This window comes from Hemicordylus capensis, chromosome 3 (genome assembly GCF_027244095.1).
Source record: "Hemicordylus capensis ecotype Gifberg chromosome 3, rHemCap1.1.pri, whole genome shotgun sequence".
Classification (NCBI taxonomy): domain Eukaryota; kingdom Metazoa; phylum Chordata; class Lepidosauria; order Squamata; family Cordylidae; genus Hemicordylus; species Hemicordylus capensis.
In genome coordinates this window covers 210,689,487-210,714,481 of record NC_069659.1, presented here as the reverse complement: position 1 = coordinate 210,714,481, position 24,995 = coordinate 210,689,487, and the positions used below count along the sequence as shown (strand labels likewise).

The 24,995-nt window shown below is 43.7% G+C and overlaps 1 protein-coding gene across 11 annotated transcripts in view; it reads right to left on the bottom strand.

Moving 5' to 3' along the window:
* LOC128352324 (heparan-alpha-glucosaminide N-acetyltransferase-like) overlaps nucleotides 1–24,995 on the bottom strand; it is a 255,724-nt gene that overhangs the window by 119,337 nt on the left and 111,392 nt on the right. For 10 of the 11 annotated variants that reach the window (XM_053312818.1, XM_053312819.1, XM_053312826.1 and 7 more), the window contains 2 exons: nucleotides 4,345–4,421; nucleotides 1,049–1,079 (listed from right to left, as the gene is read on the bottom strand). In XM_053312818.1, coding sequence (XP_053168793.1) covers nucleotides 1,049–1,079; nucleotides 4,345–4,421 — 108 coding nt within the window. Of the gene's footprint in view, nucleotides 1–1,048; nucleotides 1,080–4,344; nucleotides 4,422–18,998; nucleotides 19,194–24,995 lie in introns of those variants that run through there. The other variant, XM_053312827.1, reaches the window with a different exon arrangement.

The window sequence follows — 24,995 nt, the reverse complement described above, 5'->3', positions numbered from 1 at the left end:
AATACTGCTTTTGTGAAGAAGAAAAATACCATGAACATTGCATTGCAGAGCAAATGCAGCAACATATGGGTGTCAAAACTCCGCAGTATAATTCTTTGGGATCACTGGGCAATGCATCCTGTTCCTGATGTGTGTCAAGGGCTAAGTTGGAGGTCTCACCAAGGCAAGGATCCAGATGTTGATAGGGATTCCAGGAAGGACAGAGACGGCTCCCTGGGAAGGAAGGCTGTAAAGCAGTTCAGGACCTTGGATGGCTCCAAGCATGCAAACAAAAGAGCAGGGTACGAGGTAAAAGAGATGTTGCTCTTGTAGTGGGTTTATATGAATGCTGTACTGATAGAGTGGATTGGTCCCAGCACGTCCCTATGAAAGGCTCTATTTTAACGTGCCTCGCCTGCTTTTGTACATGCTAGATCCAAGGGTGCTGACAAGTCTTCAAGGCACTTCTCAGAGTCAGAAGATAAAGGCAGAGTAGAGTCTGTGGGTAATGGTGAGGGTGCTGGCTCTGAGGCCCTGATTCTCCTGGCATGGGGATGTTGGTGGTGTAGGGTTGTGTGGAGTATGGGTCAAAGGGTCTCCCCACCCAATCTCATCAAGTGAACTATCTTCCTCATCCCTCAATTGGGAGAGTTTTGTGTCATCATACAATGAAATCTCAACTGAATACTCACACAGTACAAAGGAAATGAGATCAGAATATAATCTCAATACTATTACTTAACTTAAGATGTGGGTAGAGTTTAACAACACACGTATAGAAGACAGCCTTACAAGCTGAGGCTGGTTCACATATGCATGTTTCTCACTGAAAAGTGCAACTTCATGCAATTACTTGCATGTATAAATAGGCTGTCTCTTTCATATCAGCTCACATAACCTCAAACACATAGTTTTCCTACTGAGTCCATAAACATGTTTAACTACAAATCTTCAAGTGTACAATCAAGTGAAATACACGCATGCATGAACCAGTCTTAAAGACCAACCAGAGAATAAGACTATGTTGAAAACAAAAAGACAAAATCTTGTTGAGTTCTTGATAGCTTACCATGGCATGAGCAGATCTGCAACTGTCAGTCCTACAATTAAAATACATCAACAATTTTAAAATGTGGATAACTAAAACAAAAGTTCACATTTTACAAATCCATGTAGTGGCTAAGTGCATGGAGCTGTAAACTGTAAAGTCCCTGATGCAAATTTTACCTCAGCCATACATTCACCAGGTGACTTTATGAAAGCCACTAGACTATAAGCCCTCATCTGTAAGATGAGGACAATAATACTGACAGAGTTGTTACAGGGTTGTTGCAAGGACTGCTGAGATAATGGCTGACATGATGGGGAAAATTACTCCAAGTCGTCCCACTGAAATTAAAAGCACAATTTTACTTTGTGCTTTTGAACTACTTTGAATAATTGGACTACTTTGAATAATTGTCCCCATCACGTCAGCCAATGTTGGTGAAATGCTTTGAAAATGCCTTTGTCATCATTATCACCACTATCTTTTGGATGAGAGAACAGGCCACATACAAAAAGAAAAAATGCTGTTTATCTTAGAGCATGGCTGGCCCTGATTCCTTGGTAATATCAAGCTGTAATAAAATCCTTGCACTCACTGAGTATAAAGCTCTAGCTCCTATGCTTTGCAGCTCCGTTCAGTTTGTGTTGAGCCTTGGGTGCCTTGCACTGATTGCCTGGGCCCTTCCCCCAGGAGTACTTCTGTTCCAGGGAAAGCTAACTCAAGAGGAGGAGGAGTCAGTCTGCCTGGTGGAATTTGGAGGTTCAACGTGCAGTCTTCCATCGTTGACTTCTGAAGTAGACTACATAGTTCAGGCTGGTTAGCTTCTTTATTGTCTGTGGTTTAAAGTGTGGTATTGTAACTTCTTTATCCCCTGCTCCTTTTCAAATCCAAACCCTTACCCCTTTCTAAAACAAACTACCTTTTGATTTTGTAACTGCTGGTCTGAGTCTAGTGTCTCTAATCTTAAAATTCCACATGACCTAGCTGTTCAGAGCACATTGGTGTAAGAAGGGGATGCGAGTCATTCCACCCTGTCAGGAGGGTTGTTACACAAACAAAGCCCTACTCTAAAAAAATCCTACCATTTTTCTTAAAACGAAAAGGTACATGCAAAAGGTCCTGGTGTCTGGCATAGCACAGTTCTATTCCTTGTAGCTATATGGATATATTTGAAGACATAAAATAATTGTTTGCAAAAGCTCCAGCATGTAAGGTCGTATTCCCAACATGAATCCTTGTGAAACGCATTCTGGATTTTGCACAAATGGAAATTGCTTTCAGAATAAAGCAAGTATTTAAAGGCTCTTTATGAAAAGTGAATACTTTTGAGTTGGAATTTGAATTTTGTTAAGTTAAAAAAAAACACCTGCAGGGATTTTTAGTGCAGGAGATAAATGGCACAACATGTTAGGCCAGTCACTTCTCTCTCAGCCTAACCTACTTCACAGGGTTGTTGTGAAAGAGAAACTCGAGTATGTAGTATACCACTCCGGGCTCCTTGGAGGAAGAGCGGGATATAAATGTAAAAATAAAATAATAATAATGATAATGATAATAATAATAATAATAAGGCAAAAGTTTGAAAACTAGAGTCACTCACTAATTAAGAACATAAGAATCACCTTGCTGGATCAGACCACCATCCATCTAGTCCATCATTTTGTTCTAACAGCAGCCAGTCAAATATTGTAGGAAGCCCACAGTCAGGATGCAAAAGAGACTGCCTTCCTCTTTTATTCACAGTCTTTGATATTAAAAGCTATACTGCCTTTGTACACAGAAACTAAAAATTAGTTATCATGCCAAAATCTATTGAAAGAGATATAATCTGTGAATTTATCTGATCCTTTTGAAAAACATTACAATGGAGGAAGCAGCATTTCTTTGAGAACCAAATCTCAGGTTACATCTTTCATAAGAACAGCCCTGTTGGATCAGGCCCCTGGCCCATCTAGTCCAACATCCTGTTTCATACAGTGGCCCATCAGATGCCACTGGGAGCCTACAGGCAGAAGTTGAGAGCATGCCCTCTCTCCTGCTGTTACTCCCCTGAAACTGGTATTCAGAGGCCTCCTCCCTCTGAGGCTGGAGGAGGCCTATAGCCCTCCGACTAGTAGCCATTGATAATACCGTTGATAGATGGTATTCAATATGAATATCATCAGCTGTATGTAATGTAACACAAGCCTGCCAAATTTGTGATTCACATATCTTCCTGTTTTGACTGCCTGCCTGGACACAGATTTGAAATACAGTCCCATTCCACCTTCTATATCTTATCCAATCAATTTGCAATTGTCAAAAGATTGGATAAGATGCTATGAATGGCTGGTGTACTGAATTTGACTTGGTGGTCCATAGACCTTGGTGGTCAACCAGACCTGAAATGACATGTAACTGCTCATGCAAATATATACATTACAGTCCTGATACACATGTTGAAAAGTGAGAGGGGAAATAACATTTTAAAAAAAGAAACAGCTTTATCACCCAAACCTTTCCCTGTCTAGTACTATGCTACACAAAAGTCATTAAGATATATCTAACTTTGTTGTACTGTTTCAGTGGCCTAGTGCCAACTGGCAAGAATAGAGGAATATTTCAAGAAACATTTGTTGAGTGTTGACAAGTTGTAAGAGGAGATCCACCAAACCAATACTCCTGTGGCCGAAGCCGGACTGGAAAATACATGTGGTTTTCCCAGATTAAACTGTGCATGTAATTAAAGCCAGTGTTATGAAGATGGCAGTTCAGAAGTACCGCCAATTGATTTCTAAGCTAAAATACAGAGCGAGGCAATTATTGTACTTGGCAACATGCTAATCCATTTAACGGAGAGCCCAATAACAGGAAACCATTGTTACACAATATGTAACTCGGATCTGGGCGACTGTAACATGATCTTAAAAGCTTCTCTAGCTCTCAGAAGTCAATATACTTCTTGCAAAAAGGAAGGGTCAGCAAAATGGAGCTGTTACAGACCTTGCTTAAACCTAAAGAAAATGGCCTCATAGACAATGCACTGAGACAATAAAATTAAAGGATGAACTCTAGCTAAATAAAGTAATGGTCCTCCAGTGGAAAGGCAAAATACAATTAGCATTCACATGCTTATTTTAAGATCAATATTTTTTTCTGCTGATTTGCTGAAGAGGCTTTTATGAAGTTTAAGCAGAGTTCATTGTTAAATACTCTTTACCTACAGAGGATATGGTAGGCCATATTAATTCCTTTTTCTTTTGGAGATCGATAATGAGATTGCTGATTTGCGTAAAGTGCTTGGGGATGAAGCAAAGCAGAGGAAGGTTGTACCATACCGTTCCATGGAGCATGCTCGAAGAACCAGTAACTCCCGCCTCCATAGTATAAAAAAATCATGATGGTAAGAGAAAATCTGGAGGGAAAGGGGGAGAGATTATCAGTAAATTCCTAAAGGAATTATTTCTGTTTCTCTGAAGTGCCGCTATTATACCATAAGGCTTGAAATGTGGCTTTTGGCTAAGAAACATTGTCTAAAAATATAAGAATTCTAGTTTACATTAAAAGAAAAGTGTGCTGTCAAGTCAATTTTGACTCCTGGCAACCACAGAGCCCCGTGGTTTTCTTTGGCAGAATAAGGGAGGGGTTTACCATTGCCTCCTCCCATGGAGTATGAGATGATGCCTTTCAGTATCTTCCTATATTGCTGCTGCCTGATATAGTACCAGCGGGGATTTGAACCAGCAACCTTCTGATTCGAACCGGCAACCTTCTGCTTGTTAGTCAAGGATTTCCCCTCTGAAAAGAGCAAAGAGTAATTCATACCTCTTTCAGCATGGCAGGGTGATGGCTCCTGGGCTTGAGGGATGTGCTGATTTTGAACACTTCTGCCTGATATACTCATAGTTTTCAAGGTGCAGGAAGAGGTTTTTCCTCTTTTTGTGGGGGAAGCATGCAATTAAAATATGCAGTGCCCGTGCCTCCTCTGAAAAGAAATCTGAAGCAGTGTAACCCAGGAAAAGCTGCATCATATGATTCTGCTGAATATGAACTCTTAAATAGCTCATGTAGAGTGGCTCTTACATCTACATAGGGGGAATGGACACCTCAAGAATCTCTCAGGCTATCTCCAGGAGAAGGGAATCCCCAGGGTTATCCTCCTGTCATTCCAGAGTTGCTACTAATTCTGGAGTTCCCATATACTGTGTGCAACGCAAGTCCAAGAGCCACTACCCATTTTGTTTTATTATTTATTCCATGTATATACCCTGCTAACTGGGCAAAGAGGCACCTTTTAACGTGGTGATTCTCTTTATATAGCAGGGGGAGAGTAACTGGCCCTATCCACCCCCAGCACAGTACTTCCAGTGACTGTTGCTGGTGTGTGTCTTACGTTTCTCTTTAGAATGTGAGCCCTTTGGGGACAGGGAGCCATCTTATTTGTTTGTTATTTCTCTGTGTAAACCGCCCTGAGCCATTTTTGGAAGGGCGGTATAGAAATCGAAATAATAATAATAATAATAATAATAATAATAATAATAATAATAATAATATACAGCACTGCCTTTCTAACAATGCACTCCAAGAATTATGAATATGATGAATATTTATATACCACTTATCACAAAAATTCCCAAAGCAGATATAAATAAATTAATAAAATGACTCCCAGTCCCCAAATTGCTCACAATCTAAAAAAAGAAACATAAGGTAGACACCAGCAACAGCTACTGGAGGGATGCTGTGCTGCGGATGGATAGGGTCAGTTGCCCTCCCCCTGCTAAAGAAAGAGAATCACCTCTTTTAAAAGGTCCCTCTCTTTGCTCAGTTAGCAGAATTAAAAGCAGAAATAAATGGATTGCAATCTAATTGACATGACACAAAGCAAAGGGAAGGAGAGAACAAAAAAGCCAGTTCAGGTACATACTGTACCATAATGGCACATAACCATTACATCTTAAGCAAGTGCAAAAGCCACTGCAGGCAACAGTTCTAGGTGGAGCCAAATGATACTTGATCCCATCTGAGCAGAAGGTGGAATGGGTACCGTATTTACTCAAATAGAAGATGACCCTGAATTTAAATGGCCCCCCTTAAAAATCAAGGTTAAATACAGGGTACACCTGTAAATGGCGCAGCAGGGAAATTCTTGACTAACAAGCAGAAGGTTGCTGGTTCGAATCCCCGCTGCTACTATATCGGGCAGCCGCAATATAGGAAGATGCTGAAGGGCATCATTTCATACTGCATGTGAGGAGGCAATGGTAAACCCCTCCTGTATTCTACTAAAGAAAACCACAGGGCTCTGTGGGCACCAGGAATTGAAATCGACTTGATGGCACACTTTACCTTTTACACTTGTATTCACCTAAAAGGAACAGCACTCTGAATTTAAGAAGACCCCCCTGTTTCTAACGTCAAAGAACTTGGGTGGAAACCTAATTTTGGATTCAGGTAAATACAGTATCACCTTTTGCTCTGCAGTAACTAGGTGGAACGGCCCCTGGTGGAGACAATGTTGGAAGGGGGAAAACCCAATGACTGCTGTTCCTCTTGGCCTGTGTGGTGGAGAGAACAGCTGGGTCCACTCAATGTTTTTTACTGCAGTAAATATGTAAAACTAGCTGGCCCGGGCAAGAGCATCTGTGCCTTAGGCCAGCACCACGGCTGCCTCCCGGTTTTCTGGCTGACTAGCCAGCCAACTTCTCTTTTCCCCCTTCTCCACCCCCCTGGCTTGGTGCCTGCCCACTCCCTGCAGTGGGCGCCTCCTCCTGCCGGCCAGGCCGCCACCACCTCCTGTTCTTGGCAGCCAGGCCGGCCCGCCACTACCTCCTGCTTTTGGCTGGGCCGGCTGGCCAGCTCGCTTCTCTTCTTTCCCCCTTCTCCCGCCCCCACCAGCTTTCTGGCTGGCAGGCCAGCCAGAAAGCCAGCCCACCACCTCCTCCCGCCCAACTCCCGGCAGCGGCTGCCTCCTCCCACCAGCCGGGCCGCTACCTCCTGCTCCCGGCAGCCGCCATCTTTATTTTCTCCCCCATCCCCATCGCTAGTCCAGCAGCTGCTCGCAAACTCTCGCGAGAACTGCCACACATGGGATTAGAGACAGGTACATTTAAGAGAATTAAATACATAGGAGATGTGAAGAGGAGACATGGGTCCTTAAATACTCAAAGACATGAGCTGGAGTGGCCACAGATCCCTCACATATATCGCCCACGCACCTACACAGGTCTTCCCCACACACATTAAAGGTTTACCATGGAAAACATCAGTGAGGCCCAGCTAATGCAAAAAGTGTGAAGCAGTCTTAATTGACCTTGGGTTCTATCAAGTACCAGAAGGATCGCAGTTTGGAGGCTGGCTGGCAAGCCAGGAAGGAGGCATGCAGTCAAGCAGGAGAGTGCTTGCCCATTTCTAATGCTAGCCCTGTAGCAGAGGCACGCCTATGCTTCATCCATCAAGGTTATGAGAATGTGGACCTGTTTGTTATTTCTCTTATAGAATGAAGGTGTTGTATACAGTTACCCTACTAGCTTTAGGTGCCTGAACCTTCAAAAGCAGATCGCATAAAACAAGCAAGAACTCTTGTCTGGAAATATTTGTATAAACAAAACATTCAGGCAATAATGAGCTGCAGCTTTCTCAGACTTAGATAAGGACAGTTGCGGATATTGATAATTCTGTTCATTTTGTTTAGCAGGGAGAGATCACCGGCTGCTGTTTTAATCTGCCTTAGAGTACAAAAATATATTGCTTTTGGCATCAGATTTTTTTTTTAAAGACAGAAGAGATTAATTAGTTTTAGTTTAATGGATACCTTTCATGACTGCTCTTGGGAGAGTTATGCACTTAGGTGATAATAGGGAGAGCATTTTAGCAAAGAAAAGAAAGGGGAGGGTCAACACTCTTTTTGGTGGTGGACTTGGACAATACAAAGAACAGTTGTAAAGCAGTCGGATATTAACCATGTGTCTTTTTCTCCATTTGAAATGCCAAGAAAGAAGAGAGCAGATCGTTTCATCTATGCGTGTTGTGCTGTGTGCACAGAAGCTTTCTATGCGACCCCACGGTAGTGCACAGGTGGTGTGGTGGCTCAGGAGTGCAACCATTATGCATTTTATTTTACTGAACAGTTTATGCAGGAAATTGAAGGTTATATTACAGATCAATGAATGGGAAAAGGGAATATGACAACTTGAGGTCAGAACCAGAAGGATGGATGGCATTAATTCATTCTTGTACTTGTTAGAGAAAGAGAGCCACTCTCTACAGCTATGAGAGATGAGGAAAGGCCTCCCCGCTACCACCTGGCCACTACTCATTACAAAAGCACTAGCTGTTGGGCAATTCCTGCACTCCCATTTTCTGCATAATGTGCAAAATGCATGACGTGGGGGCCCCATATATATTAATTTCTTAATTGTTTTAAAATATTCAGCACTAGATTTTGCAGAAATCTCCAGCATGTCATTTTAGTATTAGAAGCATTAGGAGGTTTATTCTTATTTCTTCCAGACAGAAATGACAGTACTAGGCTAGATTAATAAATCTTCTGATCATGTATAAGGTAGTTTTAGAGAACCATAGAATTAGGACCTTGGGGTCTTTTAGTCAATCCCCCAACTTATTGATGCATAATTCAAACGGTATGAATATATCTATATACATGCCTTTACAAATCTTCTGGAATGGGGTGTGTGGGTGTGTTTGTGTGTATGTATGTATTTAATGTTATTTATTATAATATAGATATATAGATATATATTCTGCTACATGGATCTATCAAAACTTCAGGGAATTGCACAATATTAAAAGTATAAAAATAGTAATAAAAGCTCCATGACAATAGAATTGAATGCAAGAGCAGCTAAAATAGGATAAGCCAAGTTCAGTCATCACCCTCAAATCCCAAAGAGACGGAGAAAGACTGGGTGGCTAACATCACTCAGGTCTGTATGTAACTAAGGTTTATTTAATAAACCTGGATTACTGCTATAGAGAATCTTGGGCTGCATTCAGATGTAACAGCTAAGCACAGTTAATCGTGGCCAAGGTTGTACCACCATTATGCCCAAATGCATGAAACTGCAGTTATGGGCCAAAAGCTACCTCCAGTTTGCCTCCTCAAACTCCAGTTTGAGCCTTCAATTATCTCTAAGGTTCGCCGCTGAGGTTTTGCCACCGAAGTGTTATATCCAACTGCTGCCGCAGCTATAACCATGGTTTTGCATTCATTTTCAAACCATGATCATAGAGGCAGCGGCGCAGACCCACCTGAGGATGTGGCTGCTCCATGCTTTCGGCACTTCTTGCTGAAAGGGCCCCATCATGGCAGGGATAGCCAGCATGAGCAGGGCATCTCCTCTCCGGCCAGGGAGCAAATATTTTTGGGGGGTGCTCCTGTCCAGGTTTGAGGGGCTGCCACAAGCAGGGATTCTGGAGCTGCCAAGTTCTATCTTTCTCACTGAAAGTTTGGGGAAGGTGGGCCCAGCCCATTCCCCTGTTTGGGGTTCTTGCTCCCTGGGCTTACTCATGAGCAAAACCAGTCACCAGGATCAGTCTCAGGTCAACTGAAATCCTTCTTCAAGGATACAGCCACCTGACCCAGGGCTCACTGGCCAGGCATGAGAAGGGAAGGTCATGGGGACACCCCCAGACAACTCATGAGAAGGACCATTGAGGAAGGGGGAGGAGAAATGCCTGGACAAATCATCAATGATTCAAGAGGGGAATACATCCCCTTTCCCCAACAACAACTCCCTCATGAAAGTGTCAGGCTATGGGGGCTCTGAATAGAGCCAGGATGCTGTGTGCAGGCAAGCCATGGAGAGGGCTTCCTCAGAAACTGCTTGCCTTGCCTTGGGGATTATGGGCAAACTGTGTCCCCTCCCAGCCAGCCTGCTCATGTGTACATATGCACCCCTGCCAGTGCCCTGGAATGGCTGCCCCACTGTCTTGTGGTGGCTGGGGAACGGAGGCTCTCCTCTCCCGGGAATCCCCATGGTAGGAGATCTGCATATGGTGCGAGGATGGACCAGGACCCAGGAATTTAGAATGAGGTTAAAGGTCTGTCCTGCTGTTAACCCTCCCTCCCCACCGTGCATGTGCCCGGGAAAGGACAAAGGGAGCATCTAGATGGCCTTTGGGTGAAGCAGGTGGGGAGGTTTTACAAAGTGTGAGGAGGTGGGGACCAGCCACTTCCCGGGGGTGGCAGTTTACAACCCTGGCTTACTTATGAGCAGGGACAGCAGGACAAGAATTGCTCCATTTTGGGGGAGTAATACTTCTCCTGTGATGAGGATGGCTACCAAAGCCCACACAGACTACCCTTGCTCATGAGAGTGTCAGGCCATGGGTGCTATAAATAGAGTTGTGGTATGTTTCTGTGTGTTGGGAAGCGGTGGGCAGGGGTATCACAGAGACTGATTCCTGATCCTGGGGACGGTGGCCAAGGTGCCATGGAAACAAGCCCCCTGCCTGGTCATCCGCACCTGTGCACAGGTGCGCCTTCACCTGTGGCCCCTTCAACCAACCCCGCTTCCACGGGGCTGAAGGAGAAAAGGAAAGTGTCCTCTCCTGCATTTCCCCATGCCCGCTTATCTGCATATGGCACACAGATGGAGTGGACCCAGAATTTTTAAATTTGTGCAAATGCATGGTCCCGTTGTGCACTTCACGGCCATGCATGTGGCTAGATTACAGTACATGGGGTGCCAGGATCTCCTCTGGGGCATGTGCAAGGCTTCAGAGGGATCTGGGGAGAGGGAGGTAGTGGGGAATCATTTCTATTTCTTAACAAAGAGAGTTGGAGGCCCCATTAAATTGGGACTCCTTGGGTTCCCTGGTGGTTAAGTGGGCTGGCTGTACTCATGAGCTTGCAGTCCGCAAGTGAGGATTTGCCCTTTTATGGGCAAGACCAGTCTACATCCCCAATAGACTGGCCCTCTCATGAGACTGCTAGCCCACCCATAAGCAAGCTGTTGGACAGAAGAAATTCTCTTGGATGTGCTGCTTTGCTGAGATCACCCCTTGTGACATCTTCCTGGGCTATTGTGGGGCAAACCCCACAGCATCCTTTGCCCTCCACCACCCTCATATCTCATTCTAGCAAATGTGGATTTCTACCTTACCTCCTGCAATGAAAGCAGAATACCCCCCACACACTCCCAGGCCCCCATAGCACCGGGGAATTTGTGCTTGTGTTGTGCTTTCAGGGTGCAGGGTTACTTGGGGGGGGGAGGGGCATCAGTGCCGTGGCTGGCAAAAGAAGTGCTGGCATTGCAGGGCATTTAAATGGCTTTCAATGCCCTTTCCCTGTAAAGGGTGGGAGGAGCGTTCCGAAAATGCACGATCACTCTCGGCATGCCCCTGCTAGTTCATGGCAAATCACAGCTGAGCCGCTGACGTGGTGACACTTTGCCCACAGTTGGGCCATGGAGCTGGCTGGGATCAACCTCGGAGGCCAAACAGCAGGGAGGGGCTACCCTCTTCCACAACTGGAATTTGGCTATCCACAGTTTGGTGAACGTCTGAGGCATGAATTGGAGTTAAGAATTGGATCTCTGGCCTTGATTAACTGTGGTTAGCGATTATGTCTGGACTGATTTGTTCTACCATATCATGGTTTGTTCAGGTCCCATCCCTTCTCCTTACTTGTCATGATCTAAGCTTGCTTTTCTCTGTGAGAGCCTTGAAATGATGGAGCTACTGAAGCAAACCAAGACTAAATGATGACTGCAGATTCAGACATCATACAAGACCAAATGACCTCAAAGAGTGTGTGTGTGTGTGTGTGTGTGTGTGTGTGTGTGTGTGTGTATGTATCAATATAGATGTAGACGTAGACATAGACATAGATATAGAATGGATGCACTATTCCATTATAAATATTAAGTGCCTCCCTCTCTTCTTCCCTTTTTCTATCTTTCTAGGCAGATACAGACTAGGTGCATAACTAGGGGAGAGTGGGCTGTGTTTGCCCCTCTCCCAGCAGTTCACAGGCACAGGCAAGAGCGGACTTGGCTGTCTTAGCCTACTCTTGGCTGCCTGTGTGAACAGCCTCTTTGTCTCAAAGCATTTTCCTGTTAGTAACTTGTTCCCATGGGGAAACAGTGCACATTCATAGCATATAAATCTGTTAATATATTAAAAGTGTTTAAACACTTAATTAGGATAAGATAACGATAAGTAGTAGTGATATGCTTATTATTCAGTAATCATAATAATGCAATTGTGATTGATACATTTTACATACAGCACATGGGCATTTGCTACCAAGTACGTTTTTAGCCCCTCCCACCTACCCGCCACCGCTTTGGGTGATAAACCAACTATGCAGTGAAGCAGTCATCTAATTTCACTTCAGGAACTATTTTCTTGATAGACTGGTCCCATTAAACCTACTTGAGAACCTTAAGAGCAAATACTGAGGCAATGAATCCTGAAATTAAGCCAATCACCACTTGGTCCTCCTGTAACCAGAAGTTTCCTGTAACATGCTGCTTTATTTCGCAGACCATTCTGACCCTCAGTTTCTGCATGTCTTTGGTGCTTTGTAGGTAACATTGGGAGCATTTGTGCTATTTTTGCTGCCTCTTATATAAGGTGACTGGTATTTGTGGCAGAATGAGATGGTTGGCATTTAGCCTTGTAAGATAATTCCTGAAGCAGCAGGTTTTCCTTAACTTCACATAATTTTATCAGTTGTCATTATTATGTACACAGTTTCAGCTTCCCAGACATTAAGACTTCAGGTTTGAGTTAACACATTGAACACTCATAGTAAAGCACTATGTGATTCAAAATAAATAGAATCAGGAACATCTATTGTAAAAACTGAAAATGTCAGGATACCATGAGCCGTTTCTCACAATCTCATGTCTGGACTAGCTGGCAGGTGGTGGGGAAGACTGCAAAAGCCCTTCCCCACAGATGATCCCCAGGACTGTCTGGGCATGCCCAGATGGTCCACCACTGTTGCAACCAGTGCAGAGGTGCAGGGCTTGGACATCATCATCCTTCCTGGCTCCCACATATCCCACAATACACTGTGCCAGTGTGTGGTACATTGTGGGGATCCCCCAGGTGATGGCCAGGAGCCTGCTCCTGTGTCAGCACCGGCTGAGAGCATCTGGCGCACGAGCAGTTAGCTCAGGTTTAGGGTGCCTTTGCGCCCTTAACTTCGGCTATCCAGCAGGCTCCCTAGGCGGATTTGCCACCGAGGTGCCGCTGGAAGCCGCAGGGCTCCCGGTGCTTCTCATGGGCAGCCAATCCTGGGCTGAGCAGCCCTAGCCTGGTCTTTGCTGCTCGCGCGAACAGCCTCCATGAATAATAAATTAAGATGTGCATCATTCATTCAAATTATCATTGAAAGATCCGATATTTCACATTTATTATTTTATTATCGTCATCATTGTCGTCGATGTTGATGTTGATATCATCATTATATAGTCATTTACAGAAAAACATACATAAATAGAGGTCCCTGCTCTGAGGAGCTTACCATCTGACTTTTAATTTTCACTCCTGTCTAAAGATCTTTTAGTGTACCTGCTTGCTTATCCATTCATCTGCTTCCCTCCAGTGTCTGTTCTCCTACACCATGCTATTGTTTGTCCTATTTACTCCAACTACCTGAAGCCACCTCTGACTGCTGGAGCCCAATTGCTCCAAGGCCTAAGTACGGACAGATCACCTGTCAGTTCTTACAATTACACAATCAATTATTTAAACCAAGACACTACACTGGTAATCTAACACATTATATAGATTTCTTATGAATGCTAAACATATAAAACATTCATTTCCTGTTTTACTGATTTGTACTGACCATCTTTGTGGGTGCTGCAGTACACTGCACTTTACAATTTTCCTCATATTTTAATTATTCACATTATTTCCTCGTTCTCTCTTGTGGGTTTCGCTTCAGCATGCTCCACAAACAAATTAGCACTTTTGTCTCATTTTCTAAGCCATTGCTTTTTTTTTATTTTATTAGAAAAGGCCTTTTTGTGCTAGCTTGCTATCTCATATGATTCAATACTATCAACTGTATTTCTAGGGAGCATGTCATTGCTCGTCTGAAAAACATAAGAATATTTATACCACTTATCTTTCCACACTAATGCTCACATACAGGGGGTGAATTATTAACCTTTGTGGATCTGATACAAGTATTTCTCAAGCTGGGGTTAAGGGGAGGGGGAAGAGACAGATGTTTTTCTCAGTTCTTAACTCTTGAAGGAAGCAGATAAATAAAGTGGAATATATCTGAAGAAACCCCACAAAAACATTATCTAGATGTAACTAAACAAGAAACACAAATCTGCCACCAGAAATGGTAGACTCTGTGATGATTTCCTCCTTCTTAATGACAGCCTAGAAACTCTGGTAATGGGCAGTATATAAATGTGTTAAATAAAAAAAAATAGCTGATCCTGCACAGAGCATCTGTGCGCTAGTGAACTCAGCCCCTACTCAATCACACCCCCACTGGCCTGTTCCTCCCCACCCTCATTGCTCATCCATTCCCCCCACCCACTTGCCCGTTCCCCCACCTGCTCAGCCGTTTGTCCCCCACTCACCACCTTGCCCAGCAGCTGCAGGTCTGGGGTTGCACTAGGGCCCAGTCAACCTGCCATTTGGGCGGCAGGCGGGCCCGGAGAAGGAGGCTGGGCCACCCTCTCCACCACCTGCTCTGCTGTCTCCAAACCTCTCTGTGCAGGCACAGAGAGGCCTCATTTGGCCTCAGTGCGGCCTGACCTGACCCTGGAGAGAGAGGCTGTGCTGCCCTCTCCACTGCCTGCTCAGCCAGTCTCCTCACGAGGAGGATGCCCGTGGTTGGGCTGCCTACCTGCTTTCTCTCTCCACCTCTTCTCTTTTTTTTTGTGGCCGGCCACAGCTTTCTCCCCCTCCACTATCTCTCCCCCGTGCCGCCACTGCCCCCCACTGCTGCTTTCCTTTCCCCCTCCCGGCAGCTCACTCACAAACTCTTGCAAGAGCTGCCACACATGGGATTAGCCACAAGTATGTCTTAGAGAATTAGATAGATAGATAGATAGATAGATAGATAGATAGATAGATAGTACAATTAGCCCAAATCCTGGCATCATTATATTGTGCATTTTCCCAGCCTCTACTCCATATCATTAGTTGCCACTGGTAAGGGTATGGAAACACAATGTGACAATGTCAAGGCATAAAATAAGTTGTACCAGATGTTATCAGGGGAGAGAGGAAAATTTGAAATGAGGATGCTGCTATCAATGGCAGTCTTGTCTTTATTGTAACACTTAGGCTGCATTCGCACATAATGTGAAACACGAGGTTGCCAGGCCCACAATCAACCAATCAATCATTTTATTTATGGCCATAAGCCAAACAAAATTAAAACTTTAGACTGTTACCATGCATAAATATACAACATAAAATAACTAAAAAATACACGATCAGCCTCATAAAACTCCATGACCTTCCCTGGACTCACGATTAATTTTTTAAACCATGAATTGCATCACAGACATTCATCCAACTGTAGTCCAACAACCTCCATTTTCTGGGCAGGTATGCTCCTCCCTCTTTCTGGTCTGCTAGGGGGGACTGAACTGGCTTGGTCCTATTTGGTTCCAGTTTGGACCTGAACCAAACCAGGTCAGCCAGTTTTGTGCACACCCCTACAGCAAGTTCCGTAGCACTTGCATTGCCAGGCTGTGGGAAAGCATCAGCACATCTCCAGGGCAGCAGCCACTGGCCACGATCTTCAAGGGAGCATGCCAAGCACAATCGTGACTTTTCAGAGTGATCTGCCTGCCCTCGTCAGGGAAAGGGCATTTAAATCACTTTAAATGCCATGCGATGCAAGCTGTACTCATAACAGCCCTAAAACAAAACTGTCTCACACAATCATAATTTCTGGCAGGGGGGGTCTTGGGGGGCACAATTTTCCTGATAGGGAAGGGAAGGGGACATGATGACTCCCTAGGAAGCATGTGTATATGAGGGAGGGCAAAGGATCCTGGGGCCCGGCCCTCTGTGACCAAGGATGCTCTTAGGAGAGCTCACCCTGGTAAAGCAGTCCATGGAGACCAAATCACATTCCTGCCCCTCTGGCAGCTTGCTGCCAGACTAGCACTCTCATAAGAGGGCCAGTCTACTGGGGAGGATCTTAAGCCTGCAAAAACCTTTGATCTTCCATTGGGCTGCATGCTATGAGTTGAGCTAATGCAGCAAAGGGGGCACTACTTCTATGGGACCCCCTCTTTCTGTAGTTAATGATAGAATTTTGCACAATGATCCCCTCCTCTCCAGAGAGGCCTTTCATGCACCCAAAGGAGATTTTGACACTTCATGTCTCTGGGCGTAGCTGGGTGGGCAGACTGGGGAAACACTGTGACCGGAGATAGATCTTTACTCTAATTCAAATTACCTGGGTTCGGACTGGTGTTGCACCATATGCAAATCTGCCACCGCAGGGAATTGCAAGAGAGGGGAGCCCCCAATTTCCAGTGACCCCAGGAGAGTGGGGTCACCATTCTTCGCAAAAACATAGATGGACATGTTCAAATGGGCAGACGGGCTGGCAGAGGGCATGCTTTGACGGCTTCTTTGTGGCAGTCACCAAGACAGGGAGATGTGTTGCCGGGATACTTGTCCCCATAGCTTGCTTGTATAGAGAAACCTGGCTGGGCAGCCAGCATGGCCTGACACTCTCGTGAGAGCAGTCCATGGAAGAAGGGGATGTTGTCACACATTATTAGTAATTCTGCTTGATACCCCTGTCCCCACAGATGGTTCTTCACAGGAGTTGTGAAGGGGTATCCCCATGGCCTTACAGTGTCATGAGTGAGTGGTCTAATCAGGAACAGCATTCATTCTCATCACAGATGAGGAATTGCTCCTTTGCCTGGGGCAATGCTGATCCTGCTGCCTGGCCCTACTCATGAGTAAGCCTAGGGACTGCACATGTTCTCCCAAGGGGAAGGGGCTCAGCCCCTCTTCTCCAACATTATTGTACAGAAAAGAGACCTTAGCCATTCAAGAATTCCTGGTTGGGGCTGCCTTTTAAACCTGACCCCAGGTATTTCCACCCAGTCATATGTTGCCGTCCCAGTGCTCTAATGGAGTTGCCCTGCTTATGCTGCCACCTCAAGTGCATGCACTTGTGAACACACATCTCTTTTGCTTTAGTTTCACAGAGCAAAGCACATTGTGCCCATCTTGCCACTGTGTCCTCTTTCTCTCCTAATGGCCAGGAGGGAGGGAGCAAAAGACAGAGTGGGAAGAGGGAATGCACTTGTGTGCCTTTGCCATTTGAAAGGTTGACAAGCTTGGGGTGGGACGTGGCGGCATCCCTGTTACCAGGCAACTGCTTTGTTGGATCAGAGGCAGAAGGGGGCAGGCAAATGCTAGGAGAGGCGGCAAGCAAGAAGCACCACATGCATGGAGAGAGTACAATCCCAGGTGGCATTGCCGTCTCTGTGATTATGGTTTCAGACAGTGAACAAAACAAAGATTATGGCACTGTCCATGTTGGGATGTAACAATGCTGCTGAAAAAACTCCTTTTATGGTGGTGAAACTTACTACAAACCAAAGGTTCAAAGTGGAGTTTGGCAAGGTAAACCTAAGGTCGCTTTTGCCCCAAAACTGCAGTTGCACACATTCGGACATAACGGAGTTCCAACCTCTGCTCCATTTAACTGTGGGTTCGCAAAGAGTACAAATGCAGCCTCAGTTTCACCCTGAGTGACTGCTGAAACCAAATTAAATAACAGAATATGGTGACAGTCTTGTAGGACTTCCTCAGTAGCTGATAATACCCAATTTAAAGTATAAATATGTCCTAGTGTCATATTATATGGAAAACATGTTTTTTAAAAAAAAAATTGGAAAGGAGATGTGTAAGAAGCAACTTTTAAAAATGTAAACATTATTTAAAAGAACGCAACAGATCTGATTTTGGCATGACTGGTATTGGGGTCTTTACTCAGTATTCTCTGAATGAATCTGCACTGCTGTTCAAGAAATCTCTTATAACCCCCATTGCTTTTCAAGAAATCCTACACAGCTTCATTGATTTCAGGTCAGTTAAATATCTTGAACCATAATGAACTGAGTCAAAGACACCATATCTTTCATGGATTCTGTCCAAAAATCCAATAGAATTATATGATCTAATTCTTAACTCTTTCGTGGGCCAATATGAATCCATTAGATACATTATTTTTAATCCCAGGAGAATGTGTTGTAATTTCCAGATATTATTGGTTATTAAGAATTACATTGGTACATTAAATGAATGTATGCTCTCATAGAATAGTTAGCAACTCTCAGCACAGGATCAACAATTTGAGGAGACAAATTAAAATATTATGCTTTAGGGGTACAATTTATTAATACTGTATAACATTCCAATATTTAAATTTCATCATTATATCACAACCTTTCCAAAATTCTTCAGGCCCTCTACTCAATCACACCCTATGCCTCTTTAACATAGATTCTTCCAGTTATGTCCATTAGTTGCCCTGGCAACAGAGCCAGAGGTTAAGTAATTTTCTAGAAGAGGCACATTCCAAATTATGGTATTATACCAACGTATTACCAGTCTTTTAACTAAACACTTTTCTTTCCATTCAGCTAGCAGCAGAGACAGTAAACAGAACTGATCACATTTCCAATATTTAAATTGGTCACATCTTCAGAAAAACCAACTGTAGCTTAATTACTGATGAAGGCAGAAAGAAAATTTGAAAATAGATATGGTTTGATGCACGATGACTCCAATTATGAGAGAAAACAATTGAGTAATTTCACAATAAGGTCAGTAAACAATTCAGCAGATACCTTATTCTCAACTTTATTCAAACATCAAGGTGTCATTTAATGCCATGCACCAATTAATACATGATTAAGCTATCCCCTGACAACGATAATTTCAATTCTAATTTTAAACTGGAATATCAGTTGAGTTTTCTTCATTCATTCAAGTCACTAACTTCATTTGGGTCTCGGGTCTCAACAGTGTAACACCAGGCCTCAAGCTGGCAGTTTGAGTGCGTTGTTTGGTGAAGTAAAGTAAAGTTGTGCCATCGAGTCAGTGTGGACTCCTGGCGACCACAGAGCCCTGTGGTTTTCTTTGGTAGGAGGGGTTTACCATTGCCATCTCCCGTGCAGTATGAGATGATGCCTTTCAGCACCTTCCTATAAGTGGTGGGTTAATACTGAGTAAAGTCATAGTCTGAATTTTTAAGTACAGTTTGGCACATATATATAACACATATTTGACATATTTGTTTAACCATATATATGATTGAACAAATGTGTTTGTGGTAGAGCATGAGACATAGAACTTTCTTGGTAAATGTGCCTTAATGATAGAAACTGTTGGAATACTGAGAGTAATTAAAGTCTGAATTTGGTTATACAGTCTGAATTTAGTTATATTTGGTTATATAGATGGTTCAACAAATGATATATCTGTAGTGGAGCATGAGATCCAGTATTTTCTTGATCAAAGTGTTTATATAGTTGTATTTTTTACAATGATTTGTAAGGAGCATTGAGATTATATATTGCACAGATCATTGTTAATTGACTTTACCACAGATAATTTGGTTGAATATACATTTGTTAGTTTAATACAATTGTTCGTGTGTGTGTGTGTGTGTGAGTGTGTGTGTGTGTATGTGTGTGTGTGTGTGTGTGTGTGTGTGTGTGAGAGAGAGAGAGAGAGAGAGAGAGAGATTGCAGTGTATATGTTGTGGAAGATCGATTATTTGTGAGCATTCTTCTAGAATCTGTAACAAGTCCCTCCACAATAAATAACATTAGAATTTTCATCATTTCAATGGTTCTCCACTTGAAAAAGATGTCAAATTGAAACAGAGTCCATCGTTATGGACTGAAATAATAGATACGAGAGGACTGCATTGGAGATGTATATACTTTGTGCTCATGACTAGTGGATTTCGTTCACTCACAATCATTTACTTTGTATTTTGTCTCTTTAGTGCCTGTTAGATTAAACATTCATTGAATTGTATATTTGGGATCTAATTTGTTTGATATTGTTTATATATAGATCCTCATACACATTTATTTTGCAGTGTAATACATATGCCTCTGCCACCCAGCTGATCTGAACTGAAAGCAACTGCGAGAGTTAAGATGACTAAGGGACTCTCTTTTTTAAAGAGCCCAAGTTCAGTGATGATGGATTTGCCATCCCTGCTATGGTTATTAGGCTCATGTATAGTCATTCACCCATTACAACAAAAAGTACAGGCAGGGCCTCAGCAAGGGTGGTACAACCATCATCTCTGGCCTGAGCACAGCAGTCTTGGAGCACAGTCTCCCACAGGGCTATTAATAAGTAGTAAGAGAGGACCTCTGGCTCTTTCCCCTTTCTCTTCCCACACAATAGGTTTCAAACCAGAGTTTCTAGCAATGGGACTCATTGCCTAAGTCTCTGTACCAACATGGTAGCTTGCCAGAGGATGGACCTGCTGAGTAGCTCTCTGTTGCACTTTCATGCCACCTGCAGATGGTTAAAGGGGGTTATTGCAGCTACCAGCTCAATTGGCTCCTGGTGAAAACAAGGGGACAAGAGTATGCCACCTAGTCTTACTAACCCCCTGACTCTGACCTAATTCTTCAGGCTGAGCAACTTTTCACTTAGACACAGAATGAGGTGTTAGGATGCCCATCCCCACTTAATTACTTTCTGGGTGATCGACTAACTTGCCTCCAGACCACAAGTCCTGAAGAAGCAGACAGAAGAGGGAGCAAGGACTGAGATATTATCTGGTCAGGTTCCCAAAGGGGAGAAACTGTTGGAGATGAACTTCCAGTGCATCGCCCTTTTGCACCAACTGTCCTAATGACCACTAGGGGCAATGGGAGTAGAGACCATGAGTCAGGGTCTCCCTATCTGTCCCTACTCTATGACCCCTGAACTGACTCTGCAGCACTTTCTGTGCTGAGTCACAATCCTTCCTTTCCTCCTAGAGAACAGATGGAAACATCTCTCTCTCTCCCCTTACCTATCCGTTATGTAGTCCTTTAGATTAGATATAGGTGTTTCCTATCTAAGTGTATTTAACCAATAAATATTTAGTGGTTAGTCATATAAGGATCTCCATGTGTTTTCTCTAAATAGCTGCAATATCCAAACCATCCTCTGCTACCTACTCTGTAACTGGAGTGTGTGCTTATTCCTTAGTGCTCTGCTGTTTTACCTTTATGGGTAAAAATCAACAACCTCTAACAGAAACTCCCTCTTCTGAGCTCCCTCTCTGGTGGCTTCACAGGAGGCCAGGAGGTCACACTTTTATGTCTGCATCAAGTGCCTATAGGGTTATTACCTTGCTGTTGATATTTCACAACACAACACATTTTGCAGGGAAAAGGCAATTCTGAAGAAAAGGGTTAGGTTAGAATATGAAGAAAACATCAATTAGGGAAAAGCTATTAGCCCTCAGCTAACAGTAAAGGATAATCATCACAATATTTAGCCTAAGTGAAAGCATCAAAGTATGTCCGTTTAATAAGATACAAATTACAAGCAAAGAAAAAAAAATATCTAAAAGGAACTACAAAGCTTTCCTGAAACCTCATCTTAAAGTGCACATCAACAGCATTTGGAAGCCATCTCAATATCTGAAATTTGAAGAGAGATATAATTAGGGAAGAAACCACATGATATGCTCACAAAAGCTGTGTGTTTAGCTACTAAGTATCACACTACTTCTGACCCTGATTACTTGCTTGACTGAATCACCTACATTTTAGATTCTGTAGACATTCAACTCAGACATAGAAATATTTCATTTTATAATGCTAAGCAATGCGATCAAACCAGTACCTATTTTTCTAAATCTAGGAAAGAGCTCAGTTTGTGATTTTGTTTATTGTTACGATGAAGGAAGCTGACAAACCACCAACACCAGCAATTGTTATCACCTATCTCCAACAAGACTTTTTCCCAGCAGGTTTTTTCCCCCCTCAGCTGAGCTAACATCCAGTATTGGAACCCAACTAAGAGAGAAATGGGGAGCGGGGGAGATTGTGGAAAGGGCAGCCACATGACGGGAAGTGTTTAGCACTCCAACCTGCGCTAATATCTTCTTGCTCTAAAAAGCAAAATCTCACCACCACACCCTGCTGTTTATGTTAATTGGGGCAGTGTGGGGTTTAGACTTCTGTCGTGTGTAGTTATAGACTATCATTACTTCAGTCTTACAGATGAGCAAACAGAGACTGAGAAATCCATCTTGCCCAAAGCCATCTAGTGAATCCTTAGTTGAACCCCAGTGATCTGAACACATGTCTTCTGAAGTTTTCATTGCCATGATAGGGACAGAACTGTGCTGTTCCACTAGTATATTCATTTTGAGTTTATTATTTTTCCGTTTAATACATTTATATCCTGTGCATTTGGCCTCTTGGAGGTGGCTCACAACAGAAAAAGTAAAAACACAGTTGCATAAAACTACCAGATAAAATAACACTAAAAGCAAAGAAATTACAAAACCCAAACTAGAGTTAAACATTAGACTAAAATAACTTTAACCAAAAGCCTCACAAAAGAGCCAGGTTTTTACCATCTTTCTTAGATGAGGCCAGGGACACAGCCTGAAAGATCTCTCCAGGGAGAGTCCTCCATGGTTGTAGCACCACTACTGAAAAAAGCCCTGTATGAAGAACTAGCTACTGGTAAAATGGGTTTGGTTAAAAATGGTTAATATTTCTGTATGTGTCTTGGTTTAGTGGGAAGGAAGCATAGCAACTGTTGCCAGGTGACTGGACCGTAGTTCTGGTCTCTAGGGTGTGTGGCTAGATTTGATTCACAGGAGGAGTTCCATGAATTTCAGGATCTGGGTAGAGCAGGAGGTTGGGTGTTAATTGATGAAGAAGCAAATGACAAATTGGAAACAAGATGTTGAAGCTGGTTCAAGCATGAAAAGAGAAGAAGAAAAGGTGGGCTGGAGTTAAGGAAAAAGGCTGGTGAAAGGAAAAGCTTCCAGGGTCAAACCCAGCCACTTATATCTGCCAGAGCTGTCAAAGCCAAAGTCCCAAAATTACCAGAGGCTGCAGAAATCCTGTAAATAGTTTATCTTTTAATGTATATATTAATTTAAAATGATCATCGTTTGGGAAAATAATAAATTATCCATACTGTCTAACTGAATGGACTCTCTACTGGTGTCACTTCCATGGCTGCAGCACTTACCATCTACCATGGGCAGTGAAGATAGACTACTGAAGAGATAACTATTATTAGAGTGAAGGTTTGTAGTGAATAAATGGTGACAAGCAGGTGGAGGAAGAAGAGAGGCAGGTTTTATTGCCAGGGTGTAGAGTGGAAGAACCATCACACTCTGGCCACATTCACGCATAATGCAAAACCGCAGTTACTTTGGGCAGAGGTTGGAACTCTGTTATGTCCAAATGCCTGTAACCACGGTTTTTCAGCAGCAGCGTTATGTCCAAATGTGGACACCACCATAACAGTGGTTTCATGCAGTTTCTGGAACTGCAGTCATAGAGAGGGCAGCGCAGACCCACCTGGGATTGCGCCTGCTCCATGTCTGCAGCGCTCCTCACTAGTCGCCTCTCTGAGCACTTGCCTTGTCACCCTGCCTCTGATCCAACAAAGCAGTTGCCCAGCAATAGAGACACCACTACATCCCCATGCCAAGCTTCTCAGCCTGTCAAATGGGACAGTCACACGGGGACATGCCCTCTTCCCACTCTGCCCCTTGTTCCCCCCTCCTGGCAATCAGGAGAGAAAGGGGATGGAATGGTCAGATGGACTCTATGTGCTTAGCTCTCCGAAAATGAAGTGATAAGGATGTATGTCCACAAGCACATGTTGTCAAGATGGCAACATAAACAGGGTAACGCCATTAGAGTACTGGAATGGCAATATATGGCAGGGCGGTGATACCCGGGTCAGATTTAAAGGGCAGCCCCAAACAGGAATTCTTGAATGGCTCTGCTCTATTTTTTTACACAATAATGTTAGGGAAGGGGGCCCCAGCCCCTTCCCCTTGGAAGCAGTGAGGTGGCCCCATTTGCAGATGATACCAAACTCTTTCGTGTAGTGAAATCCAAAACAGATTGTGAGGAGCTCCAAAAGGATCTCTCCAAACTGGGGGAGTAGGCGACAAAATGGCAAATGCGGTTCAGTGTTGGCAAGTGTAAAGTGATGCACATTGGGACGAAGAACCCCAACTTTAAGTATACGCTGGTGGGATCTGAGCTGTCGGTGACTGACCAGGAGAGGGATCTTGGGGTCGTGGTGGACAGCTCATTGAAAGTGTTGAGTCAATGTATGGCAGCTGTGAAAAAGGCCAATTCCATGCTAGGGATCATTAGGAAGGGCATTGAAAATAAAATGGCTAATATTATAATATACTTATACAAAACTATTTTGCGACCACAGCTGGAGTACTGTGTACAATTCTGGTCACCACATCTAAAAAAGGATGTTGTAGAACTGGAAAAGGTGAAGCAGAGGGCAACCAGGATGATATGGGGCCTAGAGCACCTTTCTTATGAGGCAAGGCTACAACACCTGGGGCTTTTTAGTTTAGGAAAAAGATGACTGTGGGGAGACATGATAGAGGTCTATAAAATCATGCATGGTGTGGAGAAAGTGGATAGAGAGTAAACTCCCTCTCACATAACACTAGAACCAGGGGTCATCCCATGAAATTGATTGCCAAGAAATTTAGGACCAACAAAGGGAAGTACTTTTTCACACAATGCATAATCCACTTGTGGAATTCTCTGCCATGAGATGTGGTGACAGCCAACAACCTGGAAGGCTTTAAGAGGGGTTTGGATAACTTCATGGAGGAGAGATCTATCAACGGCTACTAGTCAGAGGGCTGTGGGCCACCTCCAGGCTCAAAGGCAGGATGCCTCTGAGTACCAGTTGCAGGGGAGTAACAGCAGGAGAGAGGGCATGCCCTCAACTCCTGCCTGTG